At 44.4% G+C, this 21,391-nt stretch overlaps 1 protein-coding gene across 1 annotated transcript in view; it reads right to left on the reverse strand.

Annotated features, from left to right (window-relative positions):
- The window catches only part of FAM237A (family with sequence similarity 237 member A), a 66,441-nt gene that overhangs the window by 19,138 nt on the left and 25,912 nt on the right, over window positions 1–21,391 (reverse strand). The window contains exon 2 of the mRNA XM_077448508.1: window positions 16,904–17,318. Within this exon, the coding sequence (XP_077304634.1) occupies window positions 16,904–17,303 (400 nt within the window). The 5' untranslated portion in view covers window positions 17,304–17,318. The remainder of the gene's footprint in view (window positions 1–16,903; window positions 17,319–21,391) is intronic.

Consider the following 21,391-nt stretch of genomic DNA (forward strand, 5'->3'; position numbering starts at 1 on the left):
GCTGTTATTCGTATCTTAAAGGAACGTGATCCTTTTCTCTTTCTTTTTTTTAGGATAACAAATGCTTTAAGCAGGCATTTAGCATCCCTGACACCAAGAGAAAAATAGTGACAGGGAGGGAGCTCCGGCTGATTGACAGCCTCAGCTCTGTTCCCGTATGCTGTGTGAAGGGGTTGTGTCCTTTCCCTCCAATTCAGCACTTTGAATGGAGAAGAGAAGACTGCAGATAGACAGGTACACCTTATGTAGAAGGATTTGTTTAGTCACTGTGTATCACAGAGTCCAATCTCTTCATTGGGTATTTGTAATGGTTTGCAATCACTTTTAAAGAGAAGTATGGGGGATGGATTCTGACACTTTTGCAATCTCCGACGGTACTAGGCAGGGATGCCCACTTTCCCCTCTACTATTTGTTCTTTCCCTAGAGCCATTTCTTCGCTATATAAAAGACAATATCAGTGGTGTCCATTCTGACCATTACCAACACAAAGTAGCAGCGTACGCAGACGATCTCTTATTTTTTATCACCGAACCTATAACGTCTCTGCCTTCGTTGTTACAAGAATTGAAATGCTATGGTACTTTATCCAACTTTAAAGACAACCTCCAAAAGTCGGAAGCTCTGAACATTTCCATACCGGACCATACACTGACAGGTATACGACCCTTCTTCCCATTTAAATGGGCTACTCGATCTATTCAGTACTTGGGCACCAGAATACCTGCAAAGGATATCTTCTCCCTGAATTTTCAACCTCTCCTATCGACGCTCACTGCAGACCTTAGGAGATGGGACCCCCTCACCCTATCTTGGTTTGACCGCTGTAATGTACTGAAGATGAACGCAATGCCACGGATTCTATATTTGTTACAAGCCTTACCTGTCAAATTACCCCAGACTTTCTTTCATGCGGTGCATTCAAAATTGATCACGTTCCTCTGGCATGGCAGACATCCACGTATTGGTAGGGCGATGATGCTAAGGCCAAAGTTGAGGGGAGGCATTGGTTTCCCTGACCATGCTCTTTACTACACAGCGATGCACATGACACTTGTGGTTGCCTGGTGCCATCATGGGGAATTAAAACTTCGGATCACACTTGAGCAGGAGATGGCCCGGGCCCCATTGGCTGGTCTGCTCTGGGCGGGCAAGCAGTTAGAACCTCATGTAACTACTCACCCATTGAGTGGCCCCTCACTCGCCAAGATGGAAAGATTTTTTCGCCTTTCCTCCTTGACTAATTTCACATCTCCCATGACCCCAAGCATAGGTCATCCTAGATTCTCCCCGGGTTTTTTTGGACTTCGCAAGCCCCGAAAGGGGTTCTATGAGAATCTCAATTTCTAAGACCCACAGGCTGGATCCCCACAGGGACCTTAGTATCAGGACAAGCACCCATTGCATTGGATAGTTTGAGCTCTTCTCTCGACAACTCCATTCCTTCAAAGAACTTTGTCTGAATGAAGGCCCAATTCGTGGTTCCCTTTCTAGGTCCTACAAAACTCTGTCGGACATACAAGCTACCACAGACCCTCCCTTCTTAGCCAAATGGGAAAGAGACTTACAAACCACATTTACCACTCCACAGAAGCAACGTATACTCTTCTTCGCCCATAAGTCATCACTTTGCAGCAAATACCAGGAAATTTCCTACAAGTTGACCACACGCTGGTATCGCACACTGTCCGTTTTGGCAAAAATATTCCCCAATCAATCTGACCATTGCTGGCATTGTGAGCAGCAAGCCGGCACTATTCTTCACATTTTTTGGGAATTCCCCGAACTACTAATTTTCCGGCAACCTGTCCTACTACTCATCCACAAGTTCACAGACATTTCCCTAACCAACTATCCTGCTGCTGTGCTAGAGCTTGCATCCCAAGTCAATGGAAGCAGCAATCTGCTCCCACTGTGTCTTAATGGTTTGCAAGGGTTAATGACATTGAACGAATAGAAGACCTGACTGCCACGATCCAGGATAAATCTGAGGAACATAAGACCAGGTGGTTTTATTGGACCCAGTTTGGCTTCTCAGAGGAATACCTCCGCAAAATATATAGTATTGCCCTTTTGATTACCAGAGGCTCTTGCTCCAAACCATGGCCATCAAGCGATTTGGTGAACCGAGAGTGGCCCACGCTCCCTGGGTGGACTTCTAACCCCCCCTCCGTTCCCCCCTCCGTTCCCCCCTTCTTTCCCTTTTTCCTAATTTCTCCCTCCAAATCTCTTTCTTTCTTTCCTTTCTCTTTTTATATCCACTTTCTCCCATTTAAACTCAAAATCTGGTATATTTCGACCCCATCTGGCCACCTCGCAGTACTCTTCCCCCATTTATGGATACCCAAATTCTCCAAGGGTTCCGGGGCTAATACCTATTGTACTATAAGTGACCAGGTGACCCGACAAGGTGAAGCCTTAATCTCACACCTCCTAGGTATCTGGGTACCCTGCATATTTACAGTGTTGTACTTACCTTTAGTTCAGATACCACTAATAAGCGATCATATGTATGTAACTATGTTTGTACAACATATTCTGTGAAGTTACCCTTTCATTGTTTGGCGCATACCACAAAATAAAAATAAAATAAAATAAAAAAAGAGAACTATGGGGTTCTGCTTTTTTCTAGAGTCATACTTACATAGGTGGATGCAGCATCGGACTGATGCTGCATCTGTGCCCCTGGCGCCTCTAACACTGAGAACTGAGAAGTGATCAAACACTGTTAATCGCTTGGTTCTCACAGCTCCCTGCCCCTCCCCCATGATCACTGGAGCGCTGGGCTGTGGAGGATCGGGAGTGGTCGGTCCAAGCTGACACTCAGGGTGCTGAACAAAAGGCATGTGGGTGGATCCCAACCATACTGCGTTGTTCTCATGTGCCAGCCGCTTGTATGTATCCTCGCCCTTACCTGTTGGGAAGACTCGTTTTTTCATATTGGCATCACTTCAGATTGCTGCCTGAGGTACGTCATCAATATAGGGGAGCGACCGTCGCTGTTTTACACGCAGAATTCTCCCACTGATTTGGAGGGCAATAGGTGGAGTCAGAGCTGCCCCCAGGGATATATAAACAGCCCCTTGTTGCTCTCTGATTGGCGTTGCCATTTTGATACACTTGACCGGTCTGGGGGCTCATCCATTGTTAAGGACAGTAGCTGATCACAAAGGTGAGTCAGGACTAGCACTCTCAAATTCTAACTTTATTTATCTTTGCATTTCTTTTCCCTTTTATGTTTGGGTGTGTTTGTGGTTTAACCACCCTTCATACAGTGTATATATATATATATATATATATATATATATATTTTTTTTTTTTACCTAGGTTGGAGAGGGAATAAACAATCCTATCTGGTGGATTTTTGATTTATGATACGACCTCTTTGGGGCTGACTTTTACTTTCTGTCTGGTACCTTCTCCCCTCCTTCCACTGCATGGAGGACTACTATGATTGAGGGTGAGCTACCTTTTTGGTGCCTATATACTTGAGGGTCTTTATGAGGGCCTATTGATTATACAAATTCTGTTGTCTTTTATATTTGATTTGATCTTTCCATTTGCTGGGTATCTCTTTTTTTAATCAGTTTTTCCTATTGTTTTAAATTTTGGGGTGAGTATTCCATGAGGTCATGTGCTTTTTTGTCTTTTGCCGTTGCCCCCCAGTCTGTTCTTGCATGCTCTCTTTGGAGTCAGTCTTGTTCTTGTTTGTTTTTTATTTTTATTTATTTATTTTTTTCCCTCCTTCTTGCTGGTGTGCCCCCTTTCTGTTGCTGTATTATATATTTATTTTTCTTATTTTGGATATGGCATGTATAATACTGTGTTAGATTAATGTATTGTCTGTATTACTTACCAGTCAAAAAGCTGTGAATACAAAGTGGATCCTGAAGAAGCCCATTTCGGTCTCCACCACTCTTCATTACCTCCAAGTGGCTGTTGGCTGTATAACAAGCTTGGTAGCGTCTATTACATGTTTTTAGAATGTATTTCTAGATTTTAAGGGTGTGTAATAAACATTGTTGATTTTATTTTAAATTGCTCTTGTTTATGACTGTATTTTATTATTATTTTTTTAGCATGGTGTATCCCCTATTTCCCCATATCTTTCTACTTGGGAGATCCGGGAGATTTTATTTTCATTACCAAGTTCCCAACCATATGGTCACGATATTTCCTGAGCATGGACTGGCTCTGTGACATCAGCCGACAGCGGGCTTTAGCCCACTGTCAGCTGAAAATAGGTCATGGGAGTGCAAAATGTACTACACTCCTGTGATCCACAGAAGAAGTACAGCCAGCCAAATCAGCTTTGGCTGTGCTTCTCCTTTAACTTATTTGTTTCCATGCAGCAGATGGAAAACTTAAAGTACTTTAAAGCCAACAAAGATTTTTGCATTTCGGCGGGACAGAACATGGAGATTTATATCTAATTATACTGATTTTCTGAACAGAACGTGCTCATCAATAGCAAGAAAGAACAGGCCGTCACCATCTGTAAATTCAAAAATTACATTTTATTCTCCTTGGGACAAAGGAGAAAAATGTTTTGAGGAATTATTTGCACATATAATTTAAAGGACATTTTATAGGCCAGAATTTCAGCAGTTGTCAAGAGCAAGGAGCAGGCTGTCAAACTAAGACACACTGGGGGTTATTTACGAAAGGCAAATCCACTTTGCACTGCAAGTGCACTTGAAAGTGCACTGAAAGTGCACGTGGAAGTACAGTCGCTCTAAATCTAAGGGGTAGATCTGAAATTAGTGGAAGCTCTGCTGATTTTATCATCCAATCATGTGCAAGCTAAAATGCTGTTTTTTATTTTCCTTGCATGTCCATCTCGGATCTACAGCGACTTTACTTCCAAGTGCACTTTCAGTACAAAGTGGATTTTCCTTTAGTAAATAACCCCCACTGTCTGGCTAATGCATGTGTGCATAGGCACGGGCTACACATTTTTATGGGCATAGAAGATGGACTGCAGGTACATCATTGCTCACACGGACTTACATGTATGTCCACTGCCGCCAAACAGCCTATTTAAACTCTAGCTCTTTACTGTCTGGTCTTCAGTCTTGTTACTGTTATCCAGTTCCTGATATGCATCTTGATCCTGTTACTGACCTGGCTTCCTCTCTGACCTTGCTCTTGGGTTTTCCTTGTCTGATCATGTTTACTATCTGCCTCCGCTACCGAACTCAGATTCGATTACTGGCCATGCTTTTGCCTAGTAAATCTGTAACTTGTTGCCTGATTTTTGCTGATTTCTGCCTGTTCTTGACATTCCTGATATTGCTTCTGATGTCCTTCCACTCAGCTATCACTCGACCAGGTTTAGGACCTGACTCTATGCTAAATGGGACTTCTCCACGGTGCAATGTCAGCTGTACCTCTGCTCATCAGATACCAACGCTCCCAAGTTTCTGCTCAGTGTCTAGGCCTTGGCGCTTATGCCTTTCCTTTGCCCTTACCTCAATGTCCAGGTGTGCATGGATTGAGAACTGTGCATGAGGCCACCTCTGTCTCTGCCTCCATGTACAGTATGTGACAGCAGTGAATAGTGAGATCAGGAGATTTTTACCAAAGGAATCCACAACTGATTGAGCAGCACGAGGATGCATAAACCAATTCACCATTTCTAATAATGATACACTGTAGTTCACCAAAATAATTAATGACCAATGCAGTAATTACCCAGCTCCAAAATCTGAACAATTTCTACATGCATAAATACAACTTGGTAAAAGTTAGGTTTCAGTTATTAAAAGTGCCAAAGCACCATAACCCAACACAAATATTCTTGCACAGGAGAAGCTTGATCCATGGGAAAAAATTATATTTTGTGAAAATGTCTCATAGCTGTGGAAAAATCTTTGTCTTGGGTGTTGGTGGTGCCCAAACAATGTAACCCGAGTCCAGGATCAACTCTTGTAAAAAAAAAAAAATACAACCATTGCAACTGTTAAACAGTTGCAGAAGAAATTGTGATGCTACTGTAGCGCCGGCTCCTGACGAGCACACGCTATGTGTTTTTTTTCAATTTAATATTCCTAAAATCGCAGTTGTGTTTTAGGGTTAATTGTGGCAAATTATGGTTTCAGTACCAGTCTAGTTGGAATGCACTGGGTTCTCCTTGGCCACAGGTGTCACTGTCACCGCTGGCAAGTGTGAAATCGCAGTTTAGCTAGGCGCATTGAGTGCCATTCTCTCTCAGAGCCAACCCAGTGGGAGTGTCATCCTGCTGTGCATTCTGGGAGAGGGTATTTAAGGTACTGACATCACGTGCTTCTGGGTTCCGGTCCAGAAGATCTTTCTGTCTGCTTGGTCCTGGTCCTCCTGACCAGCCCTCATGGCCTGGGGTGTGGATCCATCCAATTCTGAGTCTCGGGGCTGGCTAGCCCGAGGCAAAGTAACTGAGAGGTGGATTCAAAGGTGGTCCAGTGCCGGTGTGTCTTATCATATAAGGTCCTCCATCCGATAGTGTCCGCTGCGTACTGCGCATGCGCAGTACACACCAACACAGATTCCGAAAATTGCAGAGGATGAACGGCGCCTGCGCCGTGAGTCCAGGTTCTATCCCCACTATCCAAGTGGACATAGAGTAGGAAAATAAAAGAGTCAAGCGCAGCAAGGCCGAGCCCGAAGCATGGCGAGCGAAGCTCGCCCGCGAGGGGTCCTCTAATATTCACAACCCTATGTCCGCTTGGATGGTGGGGCTACCACCTCCACTCACGGCGCAGGCGCCGTTCAGCTTCGGATATTTTCCGAAGCTTCGTCTGCTCCGTACTGCGCATGTGCAGTACGGCGCGGACACTATATGATGGCCGGACACTATATGGCACAACACCGTCTCATCTGTGGAGAGACCCAGCAACTGGAGAAGCACCCAGGGGAGGACTCTACGGGAGGAGGCCATGCATAAGGCTGGCTCCTCAGAAGGAGCCTGGAGGCTCAGTTGAAGGACACTAAATGGAACTACACTCATACAGTATCGCCGGACTGGCTGCGAGATACTGGTACCGTATGATAGCTCTCTAAATTTACCTACGTCCCTCAGTTACATTCAAGTATGAAGGAAAGACTTTGTTCAAGTGTTGTACATTCAAGTCTGTGGCAGAGACTTAACTTTTTTTTTTTACTTAAACACTCTATCGGCTGCTAGGCCTAGTGAGAGAAGGTCTGGGAGGGTGGCAGGACCCCCAGCAAATTTAACCACTTAAGGACCGCCGCATGTCAATGTACGTCGGCACAATGGCACCGACAGGCACAAGAACGTACATGTACGTGCTTGCCTTCCAGCGGGTGGGGGTCCGATCGGACCCCCTCCCGCTGGCTGCGGTGGTCCGTTTCACTTCAGGAGTGATCCGGGATGAGGGGATTGCCATTGGTCTCTGGCCATACCCTCTTGATCGCTCCTGGCGAATGATAAGCTTCCCCCGCCTGTGTAGTGTAAACACAGGCAGGGAGGAAGTGATGTCATTCTCCTCGGGGCGGTCTTTTTGACCGGACTGCGAGGAGAACACATAGTAAGTGCACCAAACACTACACTGACATGTAGGTACACATAGGCACATAAATTACCCCCCCGATCACCCCCCCGATCGCCCCCCCCTCCCAGTCACAGGGTCACTGATTGCAGTGATCATTTATTTACTGATCACTGCATTTAGTGTCAGTTGTGACAGTAAAAAGTGTCAGGGCAGTTAGTGTTAGGTCCAGGGTAGCCCCCTACCCCCCCTAATAAAGGTTTAACCCCCTGATTGCCCCTAGAGTTAACCCTTTCACCCCCTTTTGCCAGTGTCACTAAGCAATCGTTTTTCTGATCGCTGCATTAGTGTCACTGGTGCCGCTAGGTAGCTAGTGTTTTTTTTAGGTTCACCGCCAGGTTTTTATAGCGCTAGGTACCCCCATATACTACCCAATAAAGGTTTTAACCCCCTGATTGCCCCTAGAGTTAACCCTTTCACCAGTGATCACCGTATAAGTGTCACTGGTGGCGCTGGATAGCCAGTTAGTTATTTAGGTTCCCCGTCAGGTTTTTATAAAGCATTCGGGACCCCCATATACTACCTAATAAAAGGTTTTAACCCCCTGATTGCCCCTAGTTAACTCTTTCACCCCCTTTTGCCAGTGTCACTAAGCAATCGTTTTTCTGATCGCTGCATTAGTGTCACTGGTGCCGCTAGGTACCTAGTTATTTTTTTATGTTCACCGCCAGGTTTTTATAGCGTTAGGTACCCCAATATACTACCTAATAAAGATTTTAACCCCCTGATTGCCCCTAGTTAACCCTTTCACCAGCGATCACTGTATAAGTGTTACGGGTGACTCTGGTTAGTTATTTTGATTTTTATAGCATCAGGGCACCCACCATTTATTACCCAATAAAGGTTTAACCCCTGACGGGTGATATCAATTAGGTTTTAGGGTCAGGGTCTGTGTCGCCCCAGGCAGTGCTAGGTTAGTGCCAGTACTGCTAACAGCCACGCGCAAAGCATACACCTCCCGTAGTGGTATAGTATCTGAACAGATCAATATCTGATCTGATCAGATCTATACTAGCGTCCCCAGTAGTTTAGGGTTCCAAAAAAACGCATTGTTAGCGGGATCAGCCCAGATACCTGCTAGCACCTGCGTTTTGCCCCTCCGCCCAGCCCACCCAAGTGCAGTATCGATCGATCACTGTCACTTACTAAACACATAACTGCAGAATTCGCAGAGTCAGGCCCGATCCCTGACATCGCTAACATTTTTTGGTAGCGTTTTATATTTAAATCCTGAAGGCAGTGCTTGGTTTTCGGGGTCCTGTACGTGGCTAAGCTCCCAAAAAGTCCCCCACATGTGGTATCCCCGCACTCGGGAGAAGCAGCAGAATTTATTTTGGGGTGGAATTTGACTTATGCCCATAGCATGTGTGAGCAATATAGCATTTAGTGACAACTTTGTGGAAAATTTTTTTTTTTTTTAATATTCCTGCAACTTGTGGCAAAATATAAAATATTTCAAGGACTCAACATGCGTCTCAGTAAATAGCTTGGGGTGTCTACTTTCCAAAATGGGGTCATTGGGGGGGGGGGGGGGTTTGTGCTATTTTGGCATTTTATGGCCTTCGAAACTGTGATAGGTAGTGAGGAGTGAAATCAAAAATTTGCACCCTTAGAAATCCTGAAGGCAGTGATTGGTTTTCGGGGTCCCGTACGTGGCTAGACTCCAAAAAAGTCCCACATATGTGGTATCTCCGTACTCAGGAGAAGCAGCAGAATATATTTTGGGGTGCAATTCCACATATAACTATGGCATGTGTGAGCAATATATCATTTAGTGACAACTTTTTGTAAACTTTTTTTTTTTTTTTTTGTGTCATTATTCAATCACTTGGGACAAAAAAAAATATTCAATGGGCTCAACATGCCCCTCAGCAATTTCCTTGGGGTGTCTACTTTCCAAAATGGGGACATTTGGGGGGGTTGTACTGCCCTGCCATTTTAGCACCTCAAGAAATTAGATAGGCAGTCATAAATTAAAAGCTATGTAAATTCCAGAAAATGTACTCTATTGGTTTGCGCAAGTTATAGCGTCTACCAAACTAAATAAACGCTTAAGACATGTGGCTGAATACATTTTGGCCTAAATGTATGACTAAAATTTATTTTATTCGATTTTTCTTATAACAAAAAGTAGAAAATATCTTTTTTTTTTTAAATTTTCAATCTTTTTCCTTTTATATCGTAAAAAATAAATATCGCAGAGGCAATCAAATACCATCAAAAGAAAGCTCTATTTGTGGGAAGAAAAGGACGCAAATTTTGTTTGGGTACAACATTGCATGACCGCGCAATTATCAGTTAAAGCAGTGCAGTGCGAAATTGTAAAAAGACCTCTGGTCCTTAGGCTGACAATTGGTCCGGGGCTTAAGTGGTTAATCAGCAGCATCTGCATCAGTGTATTAGTAGCTGCTGCTGATCCAATACTGATCCAAGGCTGATTCATAAAAAAAATGTCAGCCGGTAAATGGTGTGTGTGGACAGATGCCCTCTTTTGTCTGTCACAAAGCCTCTGATAGAACTGAATGCACAATCAGAGAGTATACTAGCTGCAGGCCAACCCAACAGCTCAGAAAACTCTGGCCAGTGGTCCATCCTCATGAACTAATAGTCCAGGAGGTCATCCATTCTTTGGCTCTCTACATCCTCTCATGACCCCAGATAATTAGCCACCATGTGCGCATGTACTGCAGATGCTGCCAATATATGCTTGCAGCAGACAGCCCTGGGTGTTAAGGACTGAAATATTCTTTAAATACATTGCTCAGGTGGCCCCCTTTTCCATCACTTGTCCTTTCCTTGTCCTTTCACCAACAGGAGGCTCAGTTACACAGTAGCCATAGCAAAGTACAGGAATGGCCTTACAGTCAAAAAAATGGTGGCTAGGACATTCTGCAAATTCCCAAAATGGGCAGAATTCACCAGCATGTAGGCAGGAATTGTAACACCAGCAATTTGGTGTATTTGGGTTTATTTTCTTGCCAGCTCAATACTTCAGCTAGTGCTTGTGGTGTTGGGAGATTTAGAGCAAGGTTCCTACCTATGCTTGCCCCTCCCTACTCTACATGTAGGCCCTCTTCCCCACTGGAGGAGTCATAGGGTAGACCTCTGATACCCCTTTCTATACCATCATTCCTATCACTGGAGGCTGATGAGAGGGCATGGTGTATAGTGGGGGTAGAGGTGGAATTGGAGGTGCTGGCAGGGGGAGAAGTGAGGCCCTTTTCCTGATGTGTGGCTTTCTTTTGCTCCCAGTGAGCTGCATAGTAAGAGGTCAGATTTCTTTTCATGCATGTGGTAACAGAATGGCCGATGCCTGCTGCCCCTGGATGTTATCCTGCTTCATTGGGATTGTGGCTCTTCCTCATGTTCCTCCTCTGCTTTATTGGGCACTCAAGTACAGTCAGAGACCTCAGCATCACCCCCCCCCCCCCCCCGACTACAGCCAACTTGGAAGCTTGCTGTGGGTGAGGGAACATTACTCTCTTCCTTAAAGAGGAGTGCCACCTGAAAAAAAAATATTAAAAGTCAGCAGCTACAAATATTACAGCTCCTGACTTTTAATAAACGGACACTTACCTGTTCCAGGGTCCAGCGATGTCGGCAGCAGATGACGAGCAATCACTCGTCTCTCGGCTGCCCCCGCCGCCATCTTCTGTCAGGGCATCGGGAAGTGAATCATTGCGGCTTCACTGACGGGTTCCCTACTGCGCATGCGCGAGTCGCGCTGCGCGTCTTCCTTGGTCCCCGTTGTGTCCTGGGAACTGTGTGCTTCCCAGAACACAACGGGGGCAGGGCATCTGCGGCTAGCTATTCCTGGAAGTGGGTGCAGATACCTGGATTATCCAGGCATCTGCACCCCCTCCCCCCTGAAAGGTGCCAATTGTGGCACAAGAGGGGGGAGGTTAACCTCAGAGCTAACATCAGAGCCAATGAATTGCTGTGCACCCTCTAGCATTAGGTGGTTAACACCATGCTCAAATAATTCAATCTTGCCAGTTGGTGGGACAAAAACAGAAGTAGCTTTGGATGAGAAGTCAGAATATGCCACTTTAGCAACTGTGGTGCACTGAAAGCAAGTCTGAGCCTAAGTGATAGAAGAGAAGAACGAGGATGGCTATGTTGGCCACTGGACTACCTCTACTGCACCATCACGTATTGTGGCTAAACATCATGCCCAGCAACCAAAAAAGGGTAAATTTGTCCTGCCTGCAGATGGGCAAAGGACAAATGCTCCCCCCCACCCCCCCCCGTGGCTGCTTAGACTGTGGAAATGTGCAGATATGTTGGGTTAACTAGCGTTATCAGAGTGTCAAAGCTTGGTCTAGAATGCACTGAGATTCACCCGTGACAGGGAGGTTAGGAAGGCAGACAGTTTTTGATTTTGATCTTCACAGCCATTATTTGTGTATATACCGTATTTTTCGGACTATAAGGCGCACGTAAAAGCCTAAATTTTCTCCCAAAAACGACCGTGCGCCTTATAGTCCGGTGCGCCTTATATATGACCTGTTGACATCGCTGGAGTTCTTTGTTAACAGTATCTGTCATCTTGACGTAAACCTTCGGACTATAAGGCGCACGTAAAAGCCTAAATTTTCTCACAAAATCGACCGTGCGCCTTATAGTCCGATGCGCTTTATATATATGGAAATATCCATTTTATCAGCCGGTCGTTGCTAGTGCGCCTTATAATCCGGTGCGCCTTATAGTCCGATGCGCCTTATATATGGAAATATCCATTTTATCAGCCGGTCGTTGCTAGTGCGCCTTATAATCCGGTGCGCCTTATAGTCCGAAAAATACGGTATATATATATATATATATATATATATATATATATAGACAGAAAAACTTTTTTGTCAAATGCACAGAAAATTATTTATTTATTTTCTTTAAAGTTGAACTTCAGGAACAAATTTTTGTTTTAAATATATCCCTTAATAGCCACAAAGGATATACATCCACAATGTGGGACTTTGCTAACTCAGCTATTACCTTGGTGAACAGTGTTCACACAGGGGCGACACGACTTTCAACACGACTTTTGGAGGCAACTTGGACACAACTTGGGGCGACTTACAACACGACTTTAAGTCTCCCCAGGCCAGGTGACTTTTGCCGTGGCCAATCAGAGAATGAGCTCTCAAGAGGGAACTCCACGCAAAATGTATTTAAAAAATTTGGCGTGGGTTCCCCCTCCGAGAGCATACCAGGCCCTAAGGTCTGGTATGGATTCTAAGGGGAACCCCCTACGTCAAAAAAACGGCGTGGGGTCCCCCCCAGATCCATACCAGACCCTTATCCGAGCACGCTACCCGGCCGGCCAGGAAAGGGGGTGGGGAAGAGCGAGCACCCCCCCTCCTGAGCCGTACCAGGCCATGTTTATGAGGACAAGGGCCTCTTCCCGACAACCCTGGCTGTTGGTTTCAGGGTCTGCGGGCGGGGGGCTTATCGGAATCCGGGAGCCCCCTTTAATAAGAGGGCCCCCAGATCCCGGCCCCCCCACCCTATGTGAATGAGTATGGGGTACAATGTACCCCTACCCATTCACCTGTGAAAAAATATGTACAAAAAAAACACAACACACAAGGGTTAAAATAGTTTATTGCACAGCTCCAAGGGTCTTCCGTCTTCGGGGGTCTTCTCGCCAGACTCCTCCGCTATCTTCTGCTAGCTCTTTTGCTAGCGGAGGAGCCCGGCTTTCTTCCTCGCCGCCGGCCTCTTCTTCCGACTTCGGGGGTCTTGTCCCCCTCTTTGGTTCTTCTGCCGGGCCACCACGCCTTGTTCTTATAGCTCTTTTACAGGCGGTGGCCGCCGCCGCTTCCGTTCTTCTCCTTCTTCTTCTTCTCCTGGAGATGTTGACTCGACGTTCTCTCCGGCCGCAATGCCAGGGACGCGCTGTGCGGCAACTAATATAGGGACAAGGGGCGGGGTCATCGGTTGATGTCACATGGGTTGATGTCACATGCCCGCCCCCTTACGATGTCACAGTCCCGGAGGATGCTGGGACTGTCACCATGTCACCATTTCACTAACTGAGGAGCCCGGCTTTCTTCTTCGCGCCACCCTCTTCTTCTGACTTCGGGGGTTTTTCCCCCCCTTCTGGGGTCTTTTCCCTCTCTTTGGTTCTTCTTGCCGGGCCACCACGCCTTCTTCTTGCTCTTTTATAAGCGGTCTTCTGTCGCCACTGCCGCTATCGCTGTCTTCTGTTCTTCTGTTCTTCTCTTCAGGAGATGTTGCCTCGTCGCTGTCTCTGCTCACAATGACAGGGACGCGGCGTGCGTCGACTTATATAGGGACATCACCGGATGATGTCCCCGCCCATTATGATGTCACAGTCCCAGCATCCTCTGGGACTGTGACATCATAATGGGTGGGGACATCATCCGGGATGTCCCTATATAAGTCGACGCACGCCGCGTCCCTGCCATTGTGAGCAGAGACAGCGACAAGGCAACATCTCTTGAACAGAAGAAGAGAAGAACAGAAGACAGCGACAGAAGACCGGGGGCCACTGCTTGTAAAAGAGCTAGAAGAAGGCACGGTGGCCCGGCAAGAAGAACCGAAGAGGGGGACAAGACCCCCGAAGTCGGAAGAAGAGGGCGGCGGCGAAGAAGAAAGCCGGGCTCCTCCGCTAGTGAAAGAGCTATCAAAAGAGCAGAAGATAGCGGAGGAGTCCGGCGAGAAAACCCCCGAATAGTTTATAGCTGTGCGATAAACTATTTTAACCATTGCGTGTTGTGTTTTTTTTGTACATTTTTTTCACAGGTGAATGGGTAGGGGTACATTGTACCCCATACTCATTCACATAGGGTGGGGGGCCGGGATCTGGGGGCCCCCTTATTAAAGGGGGTTACCGGATTCCGATAAGCTCCCCGCCCGCAGACCCCGACAACCAACGGCCAGGGTTGTTGGGAAGAGGCCCTTGTCCTCATCAACATGGGGACAAGGTGCTTTGGGGTGGGGGGCCACGCGGCCCCCCTTCCCCAAGGCACCCCCCATGTTGAGGGCACGCGGAATGGTACGGCTCAGGAGGGGGGCGCTCGCTCGTCCCCACCCCCTTTCCTGGCCAGCCGGGTAGCGTGCTCGGATAAAGGTCTGGTATGGATTTTTCGGTGTAGGGGGTTCCCCTTAGAATCCATACCAGACCTAATGGCCTGGTATGCTCTCGGAGGGGGAACCCACGCAAAATAAAAAAATTTGCGTGGAGTTCCCTCTTGAGAGCTCATTCTCTGATTGGCCACGGCAAAAGTCGTCTGGCCTGGGGCGACTTAAAGTCGTGTTGTAAGTCGCCCCAAGTCGTGTCCAAGTTGCCTCCAAAAGTCGTGTTGAAAGTCGTGTCGCCCCTGTGTGAACCGGCTCTAAGACGGCTCTCCTTCACTTACATTGATTTTTACATGTTGTCCGACCTGAGGCAACTAGGGGCGACCTGAAGTCGGATCTGAGTCACCCCTGAGTGAAGCCGGCTCTGATACCAATGTGCTGCACATAGTCTGTGCAAGGAGCAGAGCTATGCCTGTAAATTACAAGGGGGATAGATATAGGAACAGTCACTATTCATAGAGAAAGCAGCAGTCATTGGTCTTTATTACATGAATCGCTTGCACAAAGGAAAACGTTCACACTGGATTACTGCAAAGATCATTTTTATTATTTTCATCACCAGATGAAAGTCATTTTATTGCTATCCTTTTCTTTTATATTTTGTATGGATATCCTGTAATGTACATATTCCCAGTGTGTCACTATTTAATTATTCTGAGGAGCTAACTGATACTCACAAAATGCGTTGTAAGTGCTTTAAAAAGTACTTTACTACCAAGAATACATCTGTTATTGGGATGACCGCTGGGCTCTTTTGGGCTCTATTTTCATACGGGCTAAGTTTACCATCCTGGCACCCCCCCCCCCCCCATCCCCGCGAAACTTAAGACCGAGTCTCCTAGACATTAAACACAACCATCCTATCCTCTGAGTACAGAAAGCACTACTTTCAGGTTGCCATTACCATCACCACATGGTCACTTGCAGACCTCACCTACTGTATGTAAATAACACTGTTCTATTCCTAGTTTATTCACTGGAAAGGCACCCTGCACAAGGAGAGGAAGGAGCAGCAGTCAATGATCTTTATCACATGAAGCTCCCACACAAAATAAATCATTCATGCTATGTTACTGCACATATCTAGAAAAAATGCGCAAAGTATACCAAGATTCAAGTAAGAATACAAATATCTGCTGTATTTATGACAATATTTGCTTAACCCAGAGTTCAGCTTTAAGAGACTATCTTTAGTCTATCTTCAGTCATTCTTCATTTGATCCGATCATCCAATCGTCTGGGTATATGACAGTGCACAATATAGGTTGTGAATATTAATGCCTTGTGAATATTTAAATCGTAAATGGATTCATTTATTTCCTGCTGGTTTGGCATGTGGTTTTCTGTTTTCTGAGGTTTATTCCTAGAAGATATACTGTGCAATCAAAACTAATCAAAATTGTTACTCTCTGGCAACATTGCTTTTCTAAATATGATTTTATTTATCCTTGCCGTTGCCACATTCTCTCTATATATCTCTATGGGAAATCCATTGAAGCATGTCTACAGTGACAAAAAATGTCTCAGACTGTTGCTGCTTGTGGTGAGGTGAAGACTTCCCCTCTAGTATCATGAACAGCAATGATGACAAGGTGGAACATTAATCCTAATCAAAATTGAGAACTTCACTTAGGGGCAAGTTATTCCTTAAAGGTTCGGTCCACCCACAGTTCTTACGTATTTTGGCTTATCCTAAATGCTTTAGACAGTTTTATCTCTGTGAACCCTATTGACTAGATATCTGTACTTGAGTTATTGAGTCTGCACATCTGCTGTAGTAATTTTGAGAGTTTCCCACTCTCCCCTCTTGAATATTTTAATTTATTCTATATATTTTTTGTAGAACAAAATGGGAGGTGCTGGAACACAAAAAAGATGGTAAAATAAATCTCAAAGTGGACTTGAAGAATTGATAATTATGACAGGGAGATATTACTTTTTGGAGCATTCAAGACAAAAAATAAGTAGTTTACTTTGACCCCCTATAAAAAAAAATATCAATTTTGGGTAGACTGACTCCTTACATTTGACCATATTACTATAATAAACAGCTGGACATTTGCAGTTCATTTTGTTTTACATAACTACACTAAATTATCTGTGCACATTACACAATAACTTTGTAGATGCCAGAAAAATTAACATTTTTGCTAGCAAATGTTTTCTTCAGAGTACTAACAGATTGTATTGTGCTTTGTACATTGTAGCTTGAAAGCTTGTTGCAACTCTTCTGGCCAAATCTCAAATGACTTACTTGAGGTGTACTGTGCAATGAAGTTTGTTACTTTTTTTTCTCCTTCATCCAGTTGTCTTCTACCAAGGCCATGCGCTCTGGAGAGTACACAGTGTACATAGATGTCCCAGAAAAGTTGTGCTAGGTCCCAAAACAAAACACCATGTTTAAGGTTGTCAGATGACTTCAAATATATCATGAAGTCCCAGAATTCAGGCACAGAATCTGCTATCCGGGGTTTCTTCATCTCCAGTAGCTTTGCTGTAGAGGATTCCCAACACTGGGGATCTGCACGGCTTAGGGCAAGTGGATCTACTTGACCATGACAGGAGAAGACGTGGATGCCAAATATTCCCAGAAAGAGCAGTAAATACGTTAGTTGCATACTACTGTATGCTTGAACGGTGCGTCCAATGATCATATCACTTTCAGACTCCTACAATGCAAATAAAAATAAAATAAGACAATGAAGTACACAATTATTTTATAGCTCATGTACTGTTTGAGGTTTAAAGATAAACTCTGGGCACAAACATTTTAATTTAAACAATTTCTTTAATAGCTAAAAAGTATAAAACTCCACTTTGAGTGCATCAAATTAATTTGATCAAATATATTTGAAGAATATATCAAATATGTCAAATTAGTAATGCTATCCTTCTTGTACTCAACCTGGGCAGAGAGCAGAGCTGTGGCAGAGTCTAGCAGGCTCCAGCCACTACAGGCTGCCTGCGGGAAAACTACAGAAGGGGGTGGAGACAAGGCCAATCATCCTGTACCATTTAAGAGAGCAGCAGTGACTGTTTTTGTTACAGGAAGCGTATGGTTAATTTGCAGGGATTTCCTTTCACTTCCTGTTTGGCTATGGGACAGGAAATGAAGGTAAATCTCTGCAATGAGACACAGATGGCAAAAAAAGAGTACAGGGGTTATAAGCCTTCCTTGTTCTATTCAAAATGTAGAAAAAAAGTTTTCCTTATAGTTCTACTTTAACCACTTAAGGACAGCTTCACGCCGATATACGTTGGCAGAATGGCACGGTTGAGCACAGGCACGTACAGGTACGTTGCCCTTTAAGTGCCCAGCTGTGGATCGCACGCGCACCGCCGGCGGCGCACTCGAGACCTGGTCCTGAGCTCCGTGACTGTGGCCCTGGACCATTTGCCAGCTAAAGGACCAAGCCCCTTTTTGCAATTTGGCACTGCGTCGCTTTAACTGACAATTGCACGTGGCTCCGAAACAAAATTGACGTCCTTTTTTCCCCACAAATAGAGCTTACTTTTGGTGTTATTTGATCACCCCTATTTTTTGTGCTATAAACAAAAAAAGAGCGCCAATTTTGAAGAAAAAAAACCGCATTATTTTTTACATTTTGCTATAATAAATATTCCCCAAAAATCTATAAAAAGAATTTTTCCCTCAGTTTAGGCCGATACGTATTCTTCTACATATTTTTGGTAAAAAAAATCGCAATAAGCGTTTATTGATTGGTTTGCGCAAAAGTTATAGCGTCTACAAAATAGGGGATAATTGTATGGCATTTTTATTAATAATTTTTTTTACTAGTAATGGCAGCGATCAGCGATTTTTATTTTGACTGCAACATTATGGCAGACACGTCGGACAATTTTGACAAATTTGTGGGACCATCGGTATTAATACAGCAATCAGTGCAATTAAAAATGCACTGATTACTGTAAAAATGTCACTGGCAGTGAGGGGGTTAACCACTAGGGGGCAGTGTAGGGGTTAAGTGTGTGTGTTTTTTTAACTGTAGGGGGTGTGGCTTAGTGTCTGACGTCACTGATCGTCTTTCCCTATAACAGGGAACAGATGATCAGTGAGAGCCTCAGTAGGAAGCACGAGGAGAGGTTTGTTTACACTTATCTCTCCTCGTTCTTCAGCTCTGTGACCCGATTGCGGGACATCGGCAGTGATCAGGTCCGCGGGTCCCATGGCCACAGTCACGGAGCTCAGGACCGGGTAGCAAGTGCGCCACCAGCGGCGCGCTCACGACCCACCGCTGGGCACTTAAAGGACAACGTATTTGTACGTGCTTGTGCCCAGCCGTGCCATTCTGCCGACATACATCGGCGTGAGGCGGTCCGTAAGCTGTTAAAGTCTATGGGAACGTGAAAAATCAAAAGTTCTCATTTGAAAGGCTTGTATGCAAGTTATTGCCATAAAAAGTGTTTGACGACCTGGATACTGCCCCAGGTGAAATTTATCAATGCAAAAAAAAGTTTTTAAAACAGCCGTTTTTTCAGGAGCAATGATTGCTTAATGCTTAAAGTGAAATAGTAAAAATGAAATATTCCTTTAAATATTGTGCCTGGGGTGTCCCCATAGTCTGCCTGTAAAGTAGCACCGTTTTCCCATGTCTAGTACCGCAGCAAAATTACATTTCTAAAGGAAAAAATGGCATTTAAAATTGCTCACGGCTGTACTGTTTTGCCAGATCAAGACAATATACATAAAAAATCTTTTTAAAAAACAGCATGAGTTCCCCCCCTACCCTTTGGGTCTGGTATGGATATTAAGGTGAACTCCATGCCAACATTTTTTTTTTAAATTGCATGAGGGTCCTCCCCCAAGTCCATACCAGATCCAAAGGGCCTAGTATGGATGGGAGGAACCCATGCCATTTTTTTCTTAATTCTGTCATAGGGCTCCCCTTAACCACTTCAATACACTGAGTGCACTATATACTCTGAACTGCAGTATATATACTATATGGACTGCACTATATACTCTGCATAAAAATTGTAACCCCCTCACAGTTATTCTTTTTGGGTGCAGGAACAGACCCTGCTGTTAAATATTATTTTAAAAATTGGAATTACATGCTCCTGTTAAACAGGGGCAGAAACATTGGGCCTTGTTGGTGGTGTTGGTGGTGTCAGAACAATGTAACCCCTCACAGTTACTCGTGTTGGGTTCAGGAACATTCCCTGCTGTTAAATATTATTTCAGAGGCTGCTTGCCCTCTTTTTGTGGCCTGTGAGCGTCTGCCTCTCCTTAGAGGCCTTCCGGACATGATGGGTATTTTTTTTTTTAACACTGCACTACACTGTATTATATACTGTGTACACTACCTGAAATGTATTTTAAACTATACACATTGTATTATATACTGTATACACCACCTGCACTGTATTAGAAACTGTACACCGCTAAATGCACTATATATAGGCCTACGCTCATCGCAGAAATAAATAAATAATATATATATATATATATATATATATATATATATATATATATATATAAATATAGTCTGACTGTGTGTGTCCATCTATCTATCACACTGACTGAATATACAGTATATATACTAGTCTGAATGTATATATATATCAAATACACTGCCACTGACTAACTAACCTGATCTAGCTCCATTTCTCTATCTCTGGCCACTATACGGCACTATATGGGCGCTGTGTGAGCAGCCTTATATAGTGTGGGGCATGTACCTAGTCCCCCCCAGCCATGATTGGCCAAAGGCACCCTGCTTTTGGGAAATTGTGGCTCTCGCTGAGGAGCGTGCTGTGCGTGAAGAAAGCATGCAGGTCAGGTGTATGCTTTGGGCAATCATCATACAGCAATGTACTGCGGCCTTGCAGTGTATTATGGGGTGCTCGAATTTGCTGCGAACGCCCCATAAAATTTGCCATTCCGGGAACAGGCAAACACCCGATGTTCGAATCGAACTTACGTTTGACACGAACTCGAAGCTCATCCCTAATAGTGGTGGAAAGAAGGAGAAGGGCCATCTAAACCAGAAAATTTTGAGACTATATCCTAATGCTATTTTAACTCTAAAGTCTCGTACACAAGATCGGATTGTCGCCCAACAAAACCGTGGACTTTTGTCTGAAAAGCGTTGGCCCAAACTTGTCTTGCATACAAACGGCAAGGAATTGTCGGCCAACAAACACAAATGTACTGATGTACTACGTGTTTTTTCAGCTCTTTGGCGCCACCCTTTGGGCTCCTTCTGCTAATTTTGTGTTAGTAGAAGTTTGGTGAGTGTTGATTTGCGCTTTTCATTTCACGATTTTAATTTTGCGCTTTTCAGTTTGTTTATGCGCGGTCATTCGGCATCCAGACATGTTGCGGAATCAGAGGAGATAACGTGTTATTTATTAGTGGCTTTGCAGTTATTGCTTTGACATTTTTTTTTTGGTTGAATAATGATTTGATTTGGTGTAGTTTCTATATTTTTGGATGCATAGAATGCACTTTTTGGTTAAGTTCTATTAGTAGATAGAGTGTCTAAATGTATTTGTTTTCTTTTTTTAATACACAATAAAAAAAATGTGTGGAATAATACTTGGCTATATGTTTTACTTCAAATGACAGTTTGGTAGTAGGCAGTTACATTTAAAAAAAATACAATGTAAAACTGACAAGGGACACCAACATAGTTGTATCTTTGATCTTAAAAACTATAGGATAATGGTGTTGTGGTAACTTGCCCAAAAAGTTAAACTGACAACAGACATTTGTCCG

This window comes from Lithobates pipiens, unplaced genomic scaffold (assembly GCF_037356315.1).
Source record: "Lithobates pipiens isolate NorthernLeopardFrog02 unplaced genomic scaffold, aLitPip1_a1.2 Scaffold_22, whole genome shotgun sequence".
NCBI lineage: Eukaryota > Metazoa > Chordata > Amphibia > Anura > Ranidae > Lithobates > Lithobates pipiens.